Below are 18,832 nucleotides of genomic sequence, written 5' to 3' on the forward strand. Positions count from 1 at the left end.
TAGTATTTTAAACTCCTAACCAAACTTTTCTTGCCACATAAACTGAAAACTAAAACAGTTTCACATAAGCAAGCTGACGGCCGCCATGAGTGCGAAGCAGACACACAAAAGGAAACAGAAGTTAGCTTGCAGTGAAACATATCAGCAAGAGTGCAATTATCTATGTAACCGGCAAAAGTGCAATTATCCATGTAACAGGGTTGATGTCATACAAAGAGCTCGATTACTGTCCAGCCAAATCGCAATGCTTATGAAATAAAAATAAAAAGTAGTCCAGAAACCATACAGAAAACATTGAGCCTTGTATGTTTTCAGTAGTGGCCAGTGCGCTCGAGGAGGGCTAAACACCGGAAAAGGCATGATGTATGCATGCATTTCACTAATGAAATTAAGCAAATTTTAAAAGGCAAGCCCACGAACCAACCAAACTGATGGGCATGACAATGGTGTGGTTAAAAGCCCATAGAGAGATTACACCAGGGGCAAAGCGCTTTGCGTGCTCGACCCTAAAAACCTAATTAATAGAAGACCTTGCTAGAGCAGTGGTTCCCAACCTGTGGTCCGGGGACCCCTGGGTGTCCGCGAAGCCTTCTCAGGGGGTCCGCGAGAGCCTAGAAAAATAAAAAATATTACCAAATATTGACAAATTAGGTCCCCAGCTTCCAGTAATGACTCAGACAGGGGTCCCCGGTTTCCCATGATGATTCAGTGGGGGTCCCTGGGTTCCATTAATGTTAAAGTGGGGGTCCACAGAAATCAAAAGGTTGGGAACCACTGTGCTAGAGGGGTTTCAGCTTATGAATGTATACTTTAGCTGTTGCGTTACTCCTCCAGCGCTAGCGACTATGAAGTAGTGGTACAAAACTGAAAAACGTGATATCACCTTTTTTTTCTTTAAAGATGTTCTATTTCGTTTATACTGTAGTGTACTCATATGTTAACTAGATTTAATGTCATTCATAAATAGATGAAGTGCCACAATGCGATGTTGTGACTCCTACAAAAAGTGTTACGAGTATTTGATGTTGGGGCTACCTTTTGAGTAAAAGAGCGCCCCCATAGTGATGACTCATTTAGGTCTCAATGAAAGGACTCAAACCCTTCTTAACAATGTTTTTCTTTTCTTTGCTTAGGGTGCTTCAAAGATGACCGTATTGTTTTTTGGACTTCAATGTATTCCATTTATTTCATGGAAAAATGTGCCTCCCGGCAGGATGACATGCTGTTCTACGTCCGGAGAAAGCTGTCGTATGTTGGAATTGAGGCCACTGAGGGAAAGAAGGTAAATTGAATTGCTGAGATTTGAAACATACTTGTCAAGCAATATATGAATGCTGATTGCATTAGGAGCCTGTCCACAAATGCCAGGGACTTATGACACTCGCACTTAAAACCAGACTCATTTCAGCTTCTCTGTCCATGCTTCTATGCGCTTGTCTTTCTGTGGGAAAATAATTGATGTAACAAATAGTTAGCCTGAAGAGGCTGAACCATTCGCTAATTTCAAGGCAGTATGTGCACAAGGGGATGCAAGCAACTGCCACACAAAATTAAAGGGTACCGCAACAAGTTACTGTATAAGAAGCTACGTGATACTAACACGCTGGAAGAACAGCTTTATATCATTATGTTTTTTATTTTTGAGTTTTATATAACACCTAATTTCATCATCATAGTGCTAGGAGAAACATGCATTGGCAAACCAAATAGGTGCCACCTATGTGAGAGCTATTGGCTTTGTCAATGTCTTTTAGCCCTGTTATAGAGAAGTGTGGCCGCTGGGCAGCATGGCTAAAAGTTAGAGACAAAATATGTGGTGGCCAGCAGTGGCCCATCCTAGTACTTTTTTTTGCCTGGTGGGAACTACAACCAAAAGGAGGAAGGTGTTGGGAGATGGGGGAAGCAACAACGTGGTTGAGTGGGTCGGGGAGTGGGGTAAGCCACAATGGGGGTGACGTGGGTTGGGGTGTCCGGGGGAACCGGGCAAGCAACATCATAGGAGGTGAGTGGGGAGATACAGCAGCAACAACGGGGGAGAAGGCAGGAATACTGGTCAGGCAACAATGTGGGAGGGGTATACGGAATGGCTCAAGCAACAAACCAGGACAGGAAATCAAACGGGAGAGGTACCGGACATGTCACAACCTTAGGGCAAGCAAAAACGAGCAGGATTAGGGTAGATGGGCTGCAAACACATGTACTTTTAGGGAGTGCTGCAAGTTAAATAGATAAGAAGCACCACAAAAAGCAAGCAAGCAGTGAAAAGGCAATGCACTGGACAAGGAAGTGGTACTTTGGACATGCTCCAGGGAGGAACAAACACACCAAGAGGAAGCGAAACCGGCACACGCTGACCAAAGAGAAGCAAGGAAATGAGAGTCACAATAAACCCAACTAATGGTAAGCAATTGTTGGACTCCAAGCTCCCTTTTAGTAAACAAAATGTCTCTCAAGCAACAGCGGACGAGACCTAACAACATTCAGAATTAAAAGAGAAAAAGAAGGGATAAAAAAATGCAAATACTGATCCTAGTTCCCACATCTTTCATTTGCTTCACTTGATGAGTCATCCGTCTAATTCTAAGGTAATCTGAATAACTCAGTTTTCAAGAGCTTCCTGAAAGGAAACAATTAGAAACAAATTTGAGCTGTGGTCTAAGAGTTCTAGCATCTTGGGCCAGGAACCCCTAAAGATCACCCTTTACTCTTTAGTCTTTTGAAAGTGCGTTGCTGAATGACATCTAACAAGGCCAGATGTAAATTCATGTTTCATATGTAAAGAAGTTCCATATTATAGAGGTAGTCTGGACCTATGCCCGAAAAGACTTTGGGCCTGATTATGACCTTGGCGGATGTGCTACTCCGTCACAAACGTGACAGATATCCCGTTAGCTGTATTACAAGTTTCATTATATCCTACGAAACTTGTAAAATAGCGGGCGGGAAAGCTGTCATATTTGTGACGGAATAGCACATCCGTCAAGGTCGTAATCAGGCCCTTTGTGTATAATACAGAGAGTTTGTTTTTTAATTTCTTCAGATTATTTTTTGTTGTTGTTGGGATAAACAAAAGAAATACATTGCATTCTTATACATGGCAATATGTTCCAATGCAATGCAGTGTACCATATACTGATGCTGTCAAAGTAACGTCAGTGACAGTAATGTATAAAAGTTAGCCAGATAGTGCATGACAGGAGCAAGAGAAAGGAGGGAAAAGTAAGAAATTAGATAGGAGACAAAATATGAAAAGAGAGAGATAGCGTACGCACACATGAAGAGTCAGACAATGTAAATGGTGTAAAATGATGTTCATGGAGGCTTCATCTTTTTCTAAAGATCTAGCCTTAACCACAAGTGTCAAGAACATTTTGCGCTAAATCCACTGTTAATGTTGTGTGCACTTCTGCTAAAACAAACCCAGGACTATCAGGAGTGATATGAAATGTTTTTGTGGTTTTTCCAATTTGCACGAAAGGTCTGAACACCAATGGGGAGGAATAAGTCTACGAGACAGTGGACCTAATAGTTGTATGATCCACTGTGAGATTTAGGTTGAAAATTTTATTTATGGTCTCTTCAGTCTGCTTCCAGTAAGGATTCATATGTTTACAGCAGAAAAGTTAATTATCTAAATCCCCAAGAGCTTCACCGCAGGGCCAGCAGAGGCCTGAGTCTGTTTGCCCAAGTTAGTGTAATTCTGTGGAGGACCAAATATATCTATGAATGGTCCAGTATTTACACTGGTAAAGTAGGGGGAAGATTTATGGCGAAGGAGAGAGTCCCAAATTTGATCCCATATAGTGGCCATAGCAGGGGTCAGGGGGGCATATATTATGGCAAGAGAAAGATTCTGCCCATTTAGTTTGATTAATTTGTTATTGGAATGTTTTTATTTGTAGCATTCTATGTATTATAGAGGCTGTGTGTAGATTGTTTGCTTGGTTTTCAAGCAACTTAATATAGTTTGCGTTGTGAATGTCCAATTTATCTTAGAGCAACTTTAATCTTTAGAAAATTTTAGCACTAAAAAAACTGGAGGTGATATCTCTTTGACAGCATAGTAAAGGAGAATGGGTTTTTGGCATCACTCAAATCTTTGATAAGCAGGACTCCAAGAGCAGCCCACTCCTTCCAAAACAACATGGTTGTGTCTATTTTTGAGATTGAGGCAGAATCAGATCCTTTTATCTTATTTTTGAAAAAGTTATCAAGGGTTTATATGGTCATATGTGTATCAGATAACAGGATATGAGTGAGGAGCCATGAGTTATTTTATCTTTAAAGTACTTATTAAGAAGTGAGGGCTAACTAGTTCATCAAGGAGGGTGAAAAGAGGAGTCCAGGTTCACCCATCAGGTTGCTTGTTTGACCAGGAAAGACGTTTGGTAGTAGATAAAGTTGTGGAGACCCAAGTCTCCTTTAATGTTATTAATTTGTAGTTTCTATAAAGAGATCATAGCATGTTTGCCCTTCCATGAAAAAGAGGAAATGTGTGCGTTGACGGATGTGTGGAAAGAGTCAGAAAGCTTCAGAGGGAACATACTTAGAATGAAATTAATTTGAGGAGTTATCATCTTTTTAAGTGTCTCCATCTGTCCCCACCATATGATATAGCTTGGTGACTACATATTTACTAATTTCCTGATCTTGGATAACAGGGTGTTTTCAGTATATAATCTAGTTTTGTCAGTTGATTTCAGGAATTCACTACCTAAGTATTTAAGCTTATAGGGTTGCCATTTCAAATTAACTTGGCTACCTGTGTATGAAAGACAAACCAGATTTAAGGGGAAAATTTCTGTGTTCAACGAGTGACCTGATACTTTAACATAATCATTAATAATAGGAAGAATTTCAGGCACCTCCTAGGAAAGGATATACCTTTTTATAGCATTATCATTTCTTATGGCATGGAGTAACAGTTCTGTTGTAAGAAGGAACATTAAGGGATAGGAAGCAGCCTTGTCTAGTCCCTAGCACACAATGAAATTCTTTCAGTAGTTGGCCTGCAATTTTGTTGCAGGCTGATCGTTTGTGGTACAGGAACATCGCCCTGTGGCTAAATCGGTCACCTAAACTGAATTTTTGTAGTACTGCCTTAAGAAAAGGCTATGATACTTTGTCAAAGGCCTTCTCTGCATCCAGAGCCATGACGTTGGAGGGAGAAGGAATCATTTTAGCCTTTCCAGTTATATGACAAAAAGCATCATAATTGTCTGCAGCTATCCTACCCTTTACAAAACCAGTCTGAGAAAGAAGCATCTGGAAGGGAGAATTTCTTTCCAAACTGAGAGCCAGTACCTTAGCGTAAATTGTACAGTCAGCATTGAGTAATGAAATCGGTCTATAGTTTTTGAGTTCCAAAGGGTATTTACCCACTTTCGGACTCACTACCACACGTTTTCTCTGAAGCTGTTCTGACAAGTTTACCTGAAGTTGCAAAATTTTCAAAGAGATCAGCTAGATAAGATAGTAGTATGTCCTTATAGCACTTACAAAGAGAGACTGAAAAACTGTCCGGCAAGGGGCATCCTTGCTCTTAAGGGATTTAATTGCTTTTATAATACTACCTTCCTCAGTTTCTTTAATTGAGACCCCCAGATGATTCAAATAGGAGACTGTGCAGGTTCATCTTGTCCATGTATTTTTGACAAATAACAAAACTCTTTGTAGGATTGTCTTTGTCAGAGTTACACAAGTCATGAAAGTAGTCTAAAATTTTGTTTTAAATATCATCATGCTTATCTCTTATGGCTGAAATGTGAATTGTATTTCTTGGTTCTTCAAGTGTTAGGACAAAGAGTTTGCCTGCCTTGTGCTTAAAAGGTTCTTTACCTTTGTATTGTTAGATCATACACAAGCTATTTCACTTAAAATCTTGTTGAATTTATATTTAAGTAGTTTTATCTTAATGTTAAAATGTTAATCTAGTGATAGGACACTTTCAGATTCTAATGTTTTATTGTTTCCTTTTAAGAAATCCAGCCTCATATTTATATTTGTATTATTTTTTGCCGCAATAGCTAATCTTCTACCTCTGATATTAGCTTTTATTTCATCCTAGACTGCTTCTGCAGAGAGATCCAGGATTTTATTGTCCTGAAAAAGTGGTTACTAGCCAGGAAAAAACACTCTTCAGTCTCAGGGTCTTCAAGAATGGCATGATTTATTCCCCAGGTATTGTTGTTGAGGGCCAGTTTGGAGAGTTTAATATTCAATGTAATATGAATTGGCTACTACAGTTGGTTCAGTGACAGGATTTAGAGTCATATGGAGTCGTATCATATCGAAGATTGAAATCCCCACCCAAAATAATATCACTGTTCAAGGGTAGCTCGCCCAGTTGTTTGTTAAGGGAAGACTAGGAGATGGATTCATCATCAGTATGGACATAAATGTTGACTATGAAGAGCGATAATAAATCTTTTATTATTTTAGAGATCTCGTAACTTCAAGCAATTACCTTGAGTACTTGTAGCATTTTTTGATAATAGCATGAATACCCCATTCTTCTTATTCCCTGCTAGTAAACAATGGACCTAAGAATATTTCATGCTATGACCCTCCATACATCCTGCCCTGGTTTCCTGCAGTAGAATGTGATGACCTTTTAGCTTGTGACACTAATCGAATACTTTCTTTCGTTTGATTGGGTAATTGACGCCTTTAGTATCAAGTGATATCATCTTAAGAGCTTTGGAAGGCATTATGAGGGAAATCAAGTCACGTCTATGTCGACAATACCTAGAGTACTATTTTTGTTGGTGTTCCCAGCTCAAAAACCATGATGTAAAAAGTTGTGAGAGTGAGCAATCAAGTGTGAGCCAAAGGGAACGCAAGAGATTACAATAAGAAAGATAGCCAGATAAAGAAGAGGGGCAAAAACAAAGAGAGAGTTTTGATCATGTGACTAACAGATGCCTTCAAAACCAAGAACCCCCTACAGATCTTGACTGCCACCTAAAAAAGAAAGGAAAAAACAAGGAAACAGAGCCAAACGCCACACGGGCCATCCCACATACAATGTAAGTCATAGTTACCCTGCCAACATAACAATTGTATCATAGGTAATGATACAGACATCCCTGGTTTTACAAAACAAGAGATAAAATGTGACTTTGCAGAGGTTGGAGATACCCTTATATTGACATCAGGTGCCATCCTAACACTATGTTCAGACTAAGCTAGGATACATTGCCACAAATTCCCTTGTGTTCTGGTAAAATGACAGTTGTACATCACTCACTTTAAAACATGAGAACCAACTTCTAAAGCTGTACTCTTTCATAATAAGACATACTCTCAAATGATCCCAAAGAGATCCAAGGTAGAGCATCAAAACATTGCCAATATTTTAACAGTATGAGATGAGTTACTGAATCGGGTTTGCTTTTATTAATTCCAGGTTGGTTTGGATGGTACTTTGCCAATCCAAAGCTGTAATATTGTGCCTGGGGTGGTAAAAGGCTGTTGTCATTTTTGAGCTCTTGTGAATGGCAATGTGCTAATCCTATGCATAAAGACTCTGCTGTAAAAATGGCAAAAGTATTTGTCTCTTTCTAGCTCAGCATAGATGGCACTGTGCTAATGCTATGCTTAAAACTTTGCTAGAAAAATATATTTTTGAGGTGAGGAGATTCAGAATGTTGCTGGTGTTGTAGGGTGCTACCTTAAAAGAAGCTGCTTTCCATCTAAACTTGGGAACTACCCATAGTTCCTTGCATCCTATTTTATGTATATTGTATGTGTGTACTTATAGCTTAGAGCATGCTACTGCAGAAAATGAATTTTTTGGTTTGCTAATAATTTTTGCGCCAGTTAAAGAATCTACACAAAGCTTTAAAAAAAGTTCATCCACTCCAGCTCTTTCCTGCAAAGTTTTGGGGTTATCTGGCAAGGGTGGGCTGAGAAAAACAGGGGAGGGTGGGAGCCATACAGATTTTCGAACAGCGCTACTGAGAAAAATTGTTGAACAGAATCACATCAAGTTTTGCAGAGGACTAGATATTTAGCCAGAAAAGTTGCTTTTTGATTTGGTGTAAATCGGTTCAGTATAGTTTGAGAAATTAAAATTCAAAACTGGACTGAACTGTGGGCATGTAGCTTCAAATAATAGAGAAATCTGATTGTCCGAAGTAGCTTTTTATCCAGTCAGCACTATTGCTCCCACGAGCCACATGGGCCTTGCACTCTTGATTGGCTGGCCACAAAATAAAGAGAAATGTTGTGGCTGCCTTTACAGGTCTGGGAACTTGATGCCAGTGATCTGAAAATGTGGGGTCCCTCAGGGGCCCTCGCTTAGTCCTACACTTTTTAATGTATATATCACTGAGTTCGCCTCATTGATTAAATCACTGACTTTACTTTAACCTCATATGCTGACGACGTCCGCTAGTCGTATCAGCTTTTAATAATGATCCATGAGTGCCTGCACGCCCTCAGTTCATGGAAGAGTAATCGTTGTTTGAACCTTAACTCACACAAAACTGAGGTTATACTGTTTGGAAATTTAGCACCAGCATGAGTTCCCCTCCTATCCCTGTGAACAAGGCTAAAAATGTAGGCATACAAATTGACAACAAGTTGAATCTAGGAAGGCAGGTAAATATGTTGTCTCCTCTTTCTTCACTTTTAAGATGCTAAAAAAAAATCTTGCCTATATCCTGATCTCCTACAAAAAAAACTGTCATCACTGCTTTAGTTCTATCAAAATTATATTACGCTAATGGACTCTACATGGGCTTGCAGGAACAGCACTTAAATAAGCTACAGATGGTTCAAAATGCAGCCGCTAGACTTCTCCTCGGAATTATAAAATTTCTGCTGATTTCACAACTAATCTGTAAGTTACATTGGCTCCCAGTAAGAAGCCTTGTTATGTTCAAAACCCTGTGTATAGCCCATAGGGCACTGCACAATACGGGCCCCGACTTCCTAAAGCATTATTTTCAGCGTACAAACCCGATAGACTTCTGTGCTTTGCTGAAACAAGGAAACTGGCAATCTCAACATGTAGGAAGACTAATTGGGATGGCAGAAGCTTCATCACAGGGACCGCCATGCTCTGGAATAGCCTCCTCCCTCAGATTAGAGCTCTGCCCTTGCTGAACTCGTTTAGAAAGGAACTCAAAATGTGGTTGTTTACCAAATAATCTGTTGGCTTATCCAGTCTTGTTCTAGTTGTAGCCGCTCAGTGCCAAGACACCTCAAGGAAATCATGTGCATTATAAATCATTTAACATAACATAAAAAACATAAAGTAAAAAAATAAGGTATAATATTGCAAGGTCTGGGTATGTTAAATCAGACATTATTACCCAACTTTAACATCACTTTAATCTTTGTTTATTTCAGTGATTTCCTAAGGTTTCATAATGTAAAATAAGATATTATTACCATGCCTAACTGTAAGTCACATTAACCTTTGTTTTTTCAGTAATGTGGTGATTTAGAGCAATTTTAGTGATGAATGTAAAGGATATGGAGATGATGACAATACCAAATCCTCTTCATGCGCAGGCCTATTCATGTGCTTGAAACAATATCCATATGGTGCTATGAGTAGGAATGTGGGAGTTTTAGCTCAGTTGAACCAGATCTGTGGCAGGGGAACACAATCTAGTTCATGTTAAATATCAAACATGGACGAGCCCAATGGACTACTGCATAGGATATTGAATAGGGTGCTTTTAATGTTGTTTGGAGATCAGCCAAGGTCTCTGGCATTGGAAATTAGAGTGTGTGGTAGTAGGTGCCCTTTAGACAGAAGCTATAGCAGCGGAAGCTAATTTGTATGCACATGGTGAAGTGATACAAGTTCTGTATTGCTTACATTTTATTTCGATTCATTTTTTGTACAAACATTTACAAATGAAATACTTTAATGTCTGCACAGTCGTCAATTTCGAAGTGAAAGACACAGACTACTATAGTCTGAGTCAGAGGCCATGCAGATAGTCTAACCCACCCAGCCGGTTTAACCCTAACATCTTATGTATGACATTAGATTTGGATTCTATATGTGGATCCCCCAATGGTACCACAATATTTGAGTATATTTTCAAAATGTAACACCCATACAATACAAATGAAACTCCAATAAAAAGGAATTACTAAAAGACAATTTTTTGTATTAGAATTTCTAAAAACTTTTATCTTTTAACCAATCCATTCTTCTATTCAAAAACTAGAATCACGTTAATTTTCTGAATATTAGTCACAAAACAGGCAAATTTTCCTAATCCATGTACTGAGCATTATTTGTCAAATTGATCCGTTTTCGAAAGTGTCATTATTATCTATATCAACAGCCAACCCTTTTTTTGCACTCTATGCATAGTCGCTTCTTCAAGGAAATGGCTTCAAACTTTGCACTTCTCTTCATTAAGTAACTGTCTCAAATATCACATTCAAGCTTCCAGCAATTACGAAACGACTTTCTTCCCCCTGATACAGAGTACATAAACATCCTTTACATATTTCAGTCAAACTTCTCCATGGGAGGCAGTTACAAAAGGAAGATCGTTGTTGTTTTTGAAGCCATTGCCCCAAAGAAGCAGTCATGAACGGAAACCCAGGGAAACACATGTTGGCTGTGTAGGTAGAGAAGCTCTTGCTGTCGATAGCAGGGATATGATATTACGTTTTGAAAGTTTAGCCACCTGCCCCCAACAATGTTGCACCATTTGCGGATCCACTTGTAGAATACAAAATTACATTAATTTCACTGCAGCAGGTGAAACATTTACCTTCAGTCCTCTCTTACATGTTTTAGAGTTGACCAAGATTGAAAGTCTTTTTCTGTCATTTATCCATTCGTCAGCCTTTTACCACGACACATCATTAAAGTGGCCTTAATGTGCAAGGACAATCAACAAGTCTTCTTTCTGTTTAATGAGAATGTCGTCCTTCACCACATGATGATCCACTGGTCTCAGGCCAGTGCGCCAGAGAGCTTTTTATTTACCTTGCCTACGCTGCAGCGAGACGTCTTGTGGGAAATTGAAATGCAAAGTATCTGCTTATCAGATGGAACATTTGTCTCATGCATTATTCATTGTTACAAACAGAGTGACACTTATGAGTCACTTAGGGACGAAAGGACTTTGAAAGCCTCATAGAGATGCCATTGAGGAGTGCCAGTGTGATACAAGAAAATCAAGAATGCAGAGCATCTATTTCGGAAATTGTTTATAGCTTAATGGAATGTTGGTACAAAGCATATACATCTGTGTTAGTGCACATAAAAAATACTCAGTCTGCAGCTACAATAATTGTATATCGCGCACTATATAGCTGAGGGTTTGAATCCACATTAACAGGATGCACTGTCCACAGTTTCAGTTTTTAAAAGTACCCAGGTGCACCCACATAAAAGGGCTTTCTGACAGCCCCCTTCATCCGTTGATGTGCTGCACTGACATTCACGTTTTGGTTCTACCCTCCAGAGCATAAAGCACAGGGCAGTGGATAAGCTTCCTGGAGCAATTGGCTCACTCTGCTGTGAGGGGCTACATTTTCCCTGAGCACAACATGCACATATTTGAAGAAGCTCCCTTCAGTGCCAGGAAGTGGGCAACCCATGTCCTTCATTTATTATAGTTCTTTTCTCCTTCCATAAACTTTGTGTATATATTTTGCAGGGGCTTGTAGCTTTCCAGACACTGCTACTTGGTTTACAACCAAGTTGAAGGTCTCAGCAGCAGTTCTTAACGGGTCTCCTTCATGCGGCAGTGCAGCTGGCAACTCATTATCTCTGTGTCAAAAGCTACTGGCTGGCCTGTGAGAAAAGGACCAAGCATATGGCGTTGTTCTACCACCGCTCTTTAATTTGGTTCAAATAATGGTTGTGGCTGCACAGGGAGTCATGGCCAGGTTGTATTGGATCTTCCTACGGCACATTGATTAGGCCATGCAAACGTGCTGCTGTGGTGCTGATGTGCACAGAGTCAAATGAACCCCCCCTATGATAAAGGATTCCAGTAGCCAGACTTCTTACATTCAATGTAATAGTAACTTTCTTACAGGCAGCAGTATAGTTCATAAATAAGCATCATTGTTAAAAAAAGAAGACGAAATTACCTTTTTTTTTTAAATACGTTGTTCTGAGCAGATGGTTCCAAACTATCTTCTTATATTTCATTGTATTCCCTTCCAACTGCAAAGTACTATTAAAATCGTATGATCAGAAACTAAATGAGCTTGGTAACTATCAGTCTCCAGGAAATCCGCTTGTGTTGTGCAACCCAATCATATTAAACAGTTATTACAGTCGCACTCCATGAGATCATGTTGTGTGCTTTAATGACTCCTAATAAGCTGATTTAGAACAATCTCCAATGATGGAATTATATTTGTTCAGTCTTTGAAGTTTATGAGCTTCTTCTCCACCAGAAAACAAAAAATTACCTGTTTAGAATAATCCCTTTTAAGATGCAATATATTCGCTGTGATATTTTCAGTAATTCCGAAGAAATGTAAATGGACAATTTAGTTCGTATACCACATAAAGTGAGAAATGTGGTGTAGCTAGCCCCAACTAAAGTGGTACAATAAAGTCTACATTACCAGAATGATACCCATATGATAGTGACTTCAAGTGGTATTCAGACCTGCATAGAGGTAAGAGGATGGAGTAAGTTATTTGAAATAAATGTGTGCTACTTTGGAAGTGTGAGTGTACATACTTTCCACTGGAGTGAGTAGAGTTATTTGCTTTGGATTTAAGATTCCAGACAGGGAATAGCCCTACTCTGATTATCATGCATGAGCTGGGCATGTTGCTAGGTTTGGTGGTTCCATAGAAAGTTTCTGATAGGGTTTGTGAGGGCCAGTAACCTAGGGCCATATGTACAAACACTTTTTCTCATAGACACAGAATGGGGAAAAACCTTTGCTACATCTGGCCCTTAGTTAGCTAGTGTAAATTAAGACACTTTACAGAAGTCTGTTATCATTTAAGTAAATTACTGTGTGGGTCAGTGAGTGGTTGAATCTATACACAATCTACCTCTGGCAAAGTTAGATAATTATTATCCAGTGGTAAATGAATATAATTTACTTAGTCAACAAATGTCATCCATGCATTAGCATAAGTGACCATAAATCAGGGCCACTGGAATTATATAATTTTGTGGCTGCTGTGTTTTTCACAAAATTATGGATTTGACACATTTGACACATAATCAGTCATCTGCTGCATAATTTACAGATTTGACCAAAGAACAACTGTTTTTAGCTCAAATAGATCAAAAGACACCAAGGGTCTCATTACGGCCCGGGCGGCCGGCAGTACACCGGCAGTGTATTATGAGCGTGGCGCATTAGCCACTTCCATACCGCCGGCCCCTCCAACTGACCGCCAGGCTTCCGCCAAGCGGTCATAATCCCCAACCGCTAGCCTGTCCATGGCAGTAAACACCGCCATGGGAAGGCTGGCGGTAAGGGGGACTCGGTGCCCCTGGGGCCCCCTGCACTGCCCATGCACTTGGCATGGGCAGTGCAGGAGCCCCCAGGCACAGCCCCATCGTGCATTTCACTGCCCGAATTTCGGGCAGTGAAATGCGCGATGGGTGCTGCTGCACCCGCTGCACATCAACATTGCCGCCGGCTCTATTATGAGCCAGCTGCAATGTTGATGTGACTCTTCCGCTGGGCCAGCGCCCAGCGGTAAAGTCATGACAGGGAGCCACATATACTGCCACATAGTGGCGCCCGCGGCTTCAGCGGTCTTTTAGTAAGTCTGCCAAAGTCGTAATGAGGGCCTAAATGTGCAGCAGCACTTTGCCACACAGTCTGAGGCTTTGTTCAAAAGTTGACTACTCACCTTTCCATTTCTTTTTATTATATTTGGATGTTAAACTGGTATGAGGGATGTGAAACCTTTGCCCAGACATTGTTAATGTATAAAAATGTCAAAAGTATTATCACTTAATTTGCCTGTTCCTTCTGCATAATTTAGTCAACCGTGCTGCATGATTTGAACCTCCTCTGCCACATAGTTTCAAGGGGCCTAACATAAGTACAATAATTTGCTCAGGAACAAGTGCAACAAAAGAGTAAACAATAACGTCTTCTTTAATGTCAAATACATAGATATTTTCTTTTTGATTTGCTTTACTAGGTAATATTATATTGGATGTCAAAATACTGCATGCAATTGGCAAATTCAAAACGTGTCTATAAGTTCTCATAGACATTAGGGGCCTAATTACGACTTCGGCGAAGGGGATTACTCTGTCCCAAATGTGACAGATATCCCGCCCGCCGAATTACGAGTTCTATAGGAAATAATGGACTCGTAATTCAGTGGGCGGGATATCCGTCACATTTGGGACGGAGTAATCCTGTCCACCGAAGTCGTAATCAGGCTCTCTGTGTCTTGTATGATAAGTGATCCATTCTTCTCAATGGTCAGAATAGCTGAGACCTCTTTCCTTTCCAAATGACACCCTAAGAAACACAATTTATTGAGTCATTTGGACTATTTAGGATGTGTATGAACATATTCAAGCAATGTGCACATAGTTAGTATTATGTAAATGATTGAATACCTAGGTTTGACTGATAGAAACAATTGTACTGCCACACTACACCTTTTGTGGGATCTAGACTCACTGTTTAGTCACTGGAAAAATGGAAGGTATGCTAATGAAAGCAATACTTAGTTGACCGATCTTAGAGTTCAGAGACTGTGTTCCTGGCATGGTGTTTGACTATTGGAGTTATAATTGTTAAGTTTTTCCATTCTAGGTATCCTCTTTTTGAGTTATATGCACTGACTATTTAAATATAAGTGTCAAATATAGAAATCTATTAATGCCATTATTCATTGCAATGTGATAATCAGATCTGCGTGCCTGTATTTATGGTACTTAATCTGAGTTATCCTCACTGGTCTGAATAATTGTTTTTCAGTTATGAACAAGGTTGTAATGGAAGTTGATAACTTAATTTCTTCACTATAATTATTGGAAGGTCATGGTTTCACAGAATGAATACAAGTAAAATGGTATCAGGGCCTTTTTCTGCTAATTGCTTATTTTTAAAAACTCAACAATGAACAGATAATGGTATATAAGATAAGAAGAGAATGTAATGGGTGAGAGAGGAACTTCCTGCCAGAAGACTGAGACTGGTCATGCAGAATTGCCTCACCTGCTTTTGCTCATCGCGGTCGGGAGGTGCATTTAAACCTGTGCTTGCAGGACTTATCATCCTGCTTGCCAAACCAGACAAGAATAGCCAACAATATTATTACATTGAACATTACACATTGTTCAAGACAAGTGTGCAGGTGTGATCCATCTTTGAAACTCAAATTAGTCCCTTTCTTTGGTGCTCTGATTAGTTTAGTCAGCCAAAGGGGTGAGGGTGGGATTGTCAATATTGACAAAAAGAAAGCTTTATTCATTAACCACTATGATGGTATATGTTTTGCCGTTCTTCCTCCTAGTAAATGTTGCAGCTACTATTCTGTTTGTTTTTATCATAGTTACTATTCATGTTGTGTACACTTTGATGGGCTTTAGATTTTAAAATACATCATTAAAATATATCAACTCTTTCCTTGTTTTCTTAGGTGTGCCTCTCTATTGTGAAAGAGGGTTTGGGTTCCACTAATCATCCCTGTAATATTTCATAGATTTGATCGTTACCTGAAACACATCTCACTCAAATACTGCTCAGTGGGTTGCAGTCACAAATGGCATTTTGTCTCGCATTTACACATTGACAAAGTCCTTAGTACCAGGAGGTTTAAAAAGCCTACGCTGGAGCTGTGCTCTGGAAGATCTCGAAAACATATCAGGAAAACAGCATGTGTAAATTACAGATTGGTATTCTTGCAATATTATATGCTAATTTTGAGTGTTTAAAATAGGGGCAAGAAGGAAGGAGTTTGTGCATGTTGAAATCAGTCACACTGATGAAGGTAAAAGGAAACCCTCTATTTCTGTGCTCCCTATTTTTTATCACTCACATACATGTATTAACCAGTATTAAAACACACGCCAGGGCCTTTCTTCCTGCGGGTGAATCATGCTACCATAGATATCAGGGAGATACGTTTAGCTCACCCCTCGTAAGGAAGTTGCTCTTCTTTGGTCAGTCAGAAGCAAAGACAGATCTTGTCACTGTTTGCATCATTAAGTTATTAACTTTTTTCCCTTTATAAATCCATAATGGGATGCTCTTGCAACTTGAATCTCTGCAGCTTCGTAATTAATAGAGGCGATTCTATCCCAAGTGCCTGGCGTGAAGGGGCCAATTGAGCAACCATATTGGTTGAGAATTCATTCTCATTCTTATTGAAATCTTCTGTTTTAGAGAGGAGTGTAACACAAGCTCATCTCCAGCTACCCCGTGCTCCCACGTCAGGATTAATAAAACAATGTACAAGAATTAGGGGGAATATGCATTGTTTGTTTTCAGATGTTACTGAAGGACCTCCATTTACTATGTGTTGGAAGCATCTTGTACATTTACAGAAAAATCATATGAGAATCAAACATGCAAGCAATCAAGAGAAATGAACTCATTAGAATTAGGATGAGGATAAATACTGGATTGACTTTCACATTCAGGATTCATAGGTAAATGCAAAAACTGTATCACTGCAGAATTGCTATTAGATGCATCCCAATAGCACCCATAACACATTTCTTCCAGAACTGAATTTTTAAAGCTTTTTTCTTCATTATTTCTGCAGTCAGTTAATATAAACCTGTGCATTTTGTACTTTATTTGAACTAAAGCTTACTCAGACCTAGCCTGTAAACTACATTTTTCTATTTGTTACCCGACTCCACAGCCTCTCATGGTATCTTGATTGTCTTCCTATAATTATTTCACTTCCCCTCCTAGTTTGGAGCTATAATTGCACTATATAAATAACAAACATAGTGCAATATGTTGCTGCAACTCGTTTTTTGGAATCCTTTTTAATGTTTTCAGATAATTTGTCTTTTTGGTCTACTATACATCCTTTCTCGGGTACAGACTGTGCTTTTCTTAGATGTCTTTTTTATTTATATCATGTATCTATTTGTCGTTTGTCTTTAATGAAAAATAAGAAAAGCTGACTAAAGTCTCCCAGGAACACCCAACTTTAAAAAAAACTGAGCCTTTAGCAGATCTTGCTTGCTAGACAAAGAACACTTTTTCCAGGGGCTCAACTGATGTTTTTAAAGAATGTGATGTTAGAAGTTGAGCATTGACAAGAAACTTGAAACACTGAAATTGAGACCTGTTCATATACTTTTCCATTCAAAGGAAGGGTGAACTATTTAGAACAATCTTCCAGCAGTTCTCTCCTCTTAGTTCTTCTTGCAGAGCCGTTGCCTCACCAATGCTGCGTCAAATGCTGACAAATCTTGTTTACCTTCTAGTTGTTCGACATGACTACAACAGTATTTATCATGTACTTGTGCCTCAGTTTTGAAGTAGCAGGTTCAGTCACTGCCGAGCTCCTCCATGCCTTTGAGCGCTTTGGTGCCATAGGACGCTCTGCACATGGAAAGATCGGTAGTGAAAGATCATTAAGATCTGAGAGTGATTCTTTCAGCTGCTGTATCTGTGGTGTTATACTGATTAGAACAACTGTTATATACTTTTGTTGGTCTTGAAGGGCCTTCTCTTTGAGACGGACAAGTTTTACTTGAATTTCTAGTTTCTCAGACAAAACTCAGTGCAGGCGTATCCCCTGCTGAGATTGCCTCAACAAGAGGTTAACATTAAATGTAGGCTAGCTGTGGGAAGTCAATATGCCTAGTCTGCGTTTTTGTGTGTGAATTGTAAAAGGATATTTATATGATATTCAAAGGTTTGGCCATAAAATATCCCAGCTATTCACTACCCAGACACTAGCAGGTTTGTTGAAGACTCTCCGGTTAAGTCTGAGTAAGCCTGCCTAGTTGACAAGCTGGTTTTGACACCAGAACATATTTGTTGGAAATGGCCTTTCTGCAGGGTCACCCCAAACTTTTTGCCTTCCTCTTTCTATCTTTCTGACCTCATTTTTGCGGGCTTTAGGACTCTGTGCACTTAACCACTGCTGATCAGTAAAACATGGTGACTTTGCTCATACCCAATTGGCATATTTAATTAACTTTTAAGTCCCTGGTAAAGGTGCACTGCATGTGCCCAGGGCCTGTAGATTAAATGCTACTAGTGGGCCTGCAGCACTGATTGTGCCGCCCACATAAGTAGCCCCCTAACCATGTCTCAGGCCTGCCATTGCAAGGCCTGCGTGTACAGTTTCACTGCCAATTCGACCTGGCATTTAAAAGTACTTGCCAAGCCTTAAACTCCCCCTTTTCTACATATAAGTAACCCCTAAGGTAGGCCCTAGGTGACCCATAGGGCAAGGTGCTATGTATGGAAAAGGCGGGACATGTACCTGTGTAGTTTATATGTCCTGGCAGTGTAAAACAACCCCCCTTCCCCCCAGTGCTCTACAAAACCCCCCTGGTCTGCCCCCCGAGGACGCAGGTACTTACCTGCTGGCAGACTGGAACCGGAGCACCCCTGTTCTCCATAGGCACCTATGTGTTCTGGGCACCTCTTTGACCTTTGCACCTGACCGTCCCTGAGCTGCTGGTGTGGTAACTTCGGGGTTGCCCTGAACCCACAACAGTGGGCTGCCCATGCCCCAGAACTGAGACTTGTAAGTGTTTTACTTACCTCCTAATCTAACCTTTACTTACCTCCCCCAGGAACTGTTGATTTTTGCACAGTGTCCACTTTGAAAATAGCTTATTGCCATTTTTACAAAGACTGTACATGATATTGTTTTCATCCAAAGTTCCTAAAGTATCTAAGTGAAGTACCT

The 18,832-nt window shown here is 39.9% G+C and overlaps 1 protein-coding gene across 2 annotated transcripts in view; it reads left to right on the forward strand.

Annotated features, from left to right (window-relative positions):
- The window catches only part of KIAA0930 (KIAA0930 ortholog), a 415,468-nt gene that overhangs the window by 168,280 nt on the left and 228,356 nt on the right, over window positions 1–18,832 (forward strand). For both annotated transcript variants that reach the window (XM_069228262.1, XM_069228264.1), the window contains exon 2: window positions 1,134–1,282. In XM_069228262.1, coding sequence (XP_069084363.1) covers window positions 1,134–1,282 — 149 coding nt within the window. The remainder of the gene's footprint in view (window positions 1–1,133; window positions 1,283–18,832) is intronic.

This window comes from Pleurodeles waltl, chromosome 4_1, assembly GCF_031143425.1.
Source record: "Pleurodeles waltl isolate 20211129_DDA chromosome 4_1, aPleWal1.hap1.20221129, whole genome shotgun sequence".
Taxonomy (NCBI): Eukaryota; Metazoa; Chordata; class Amphibia; order Caudata; family Salamandridae; genus Pleurodeles; species Pleurodeles waltl.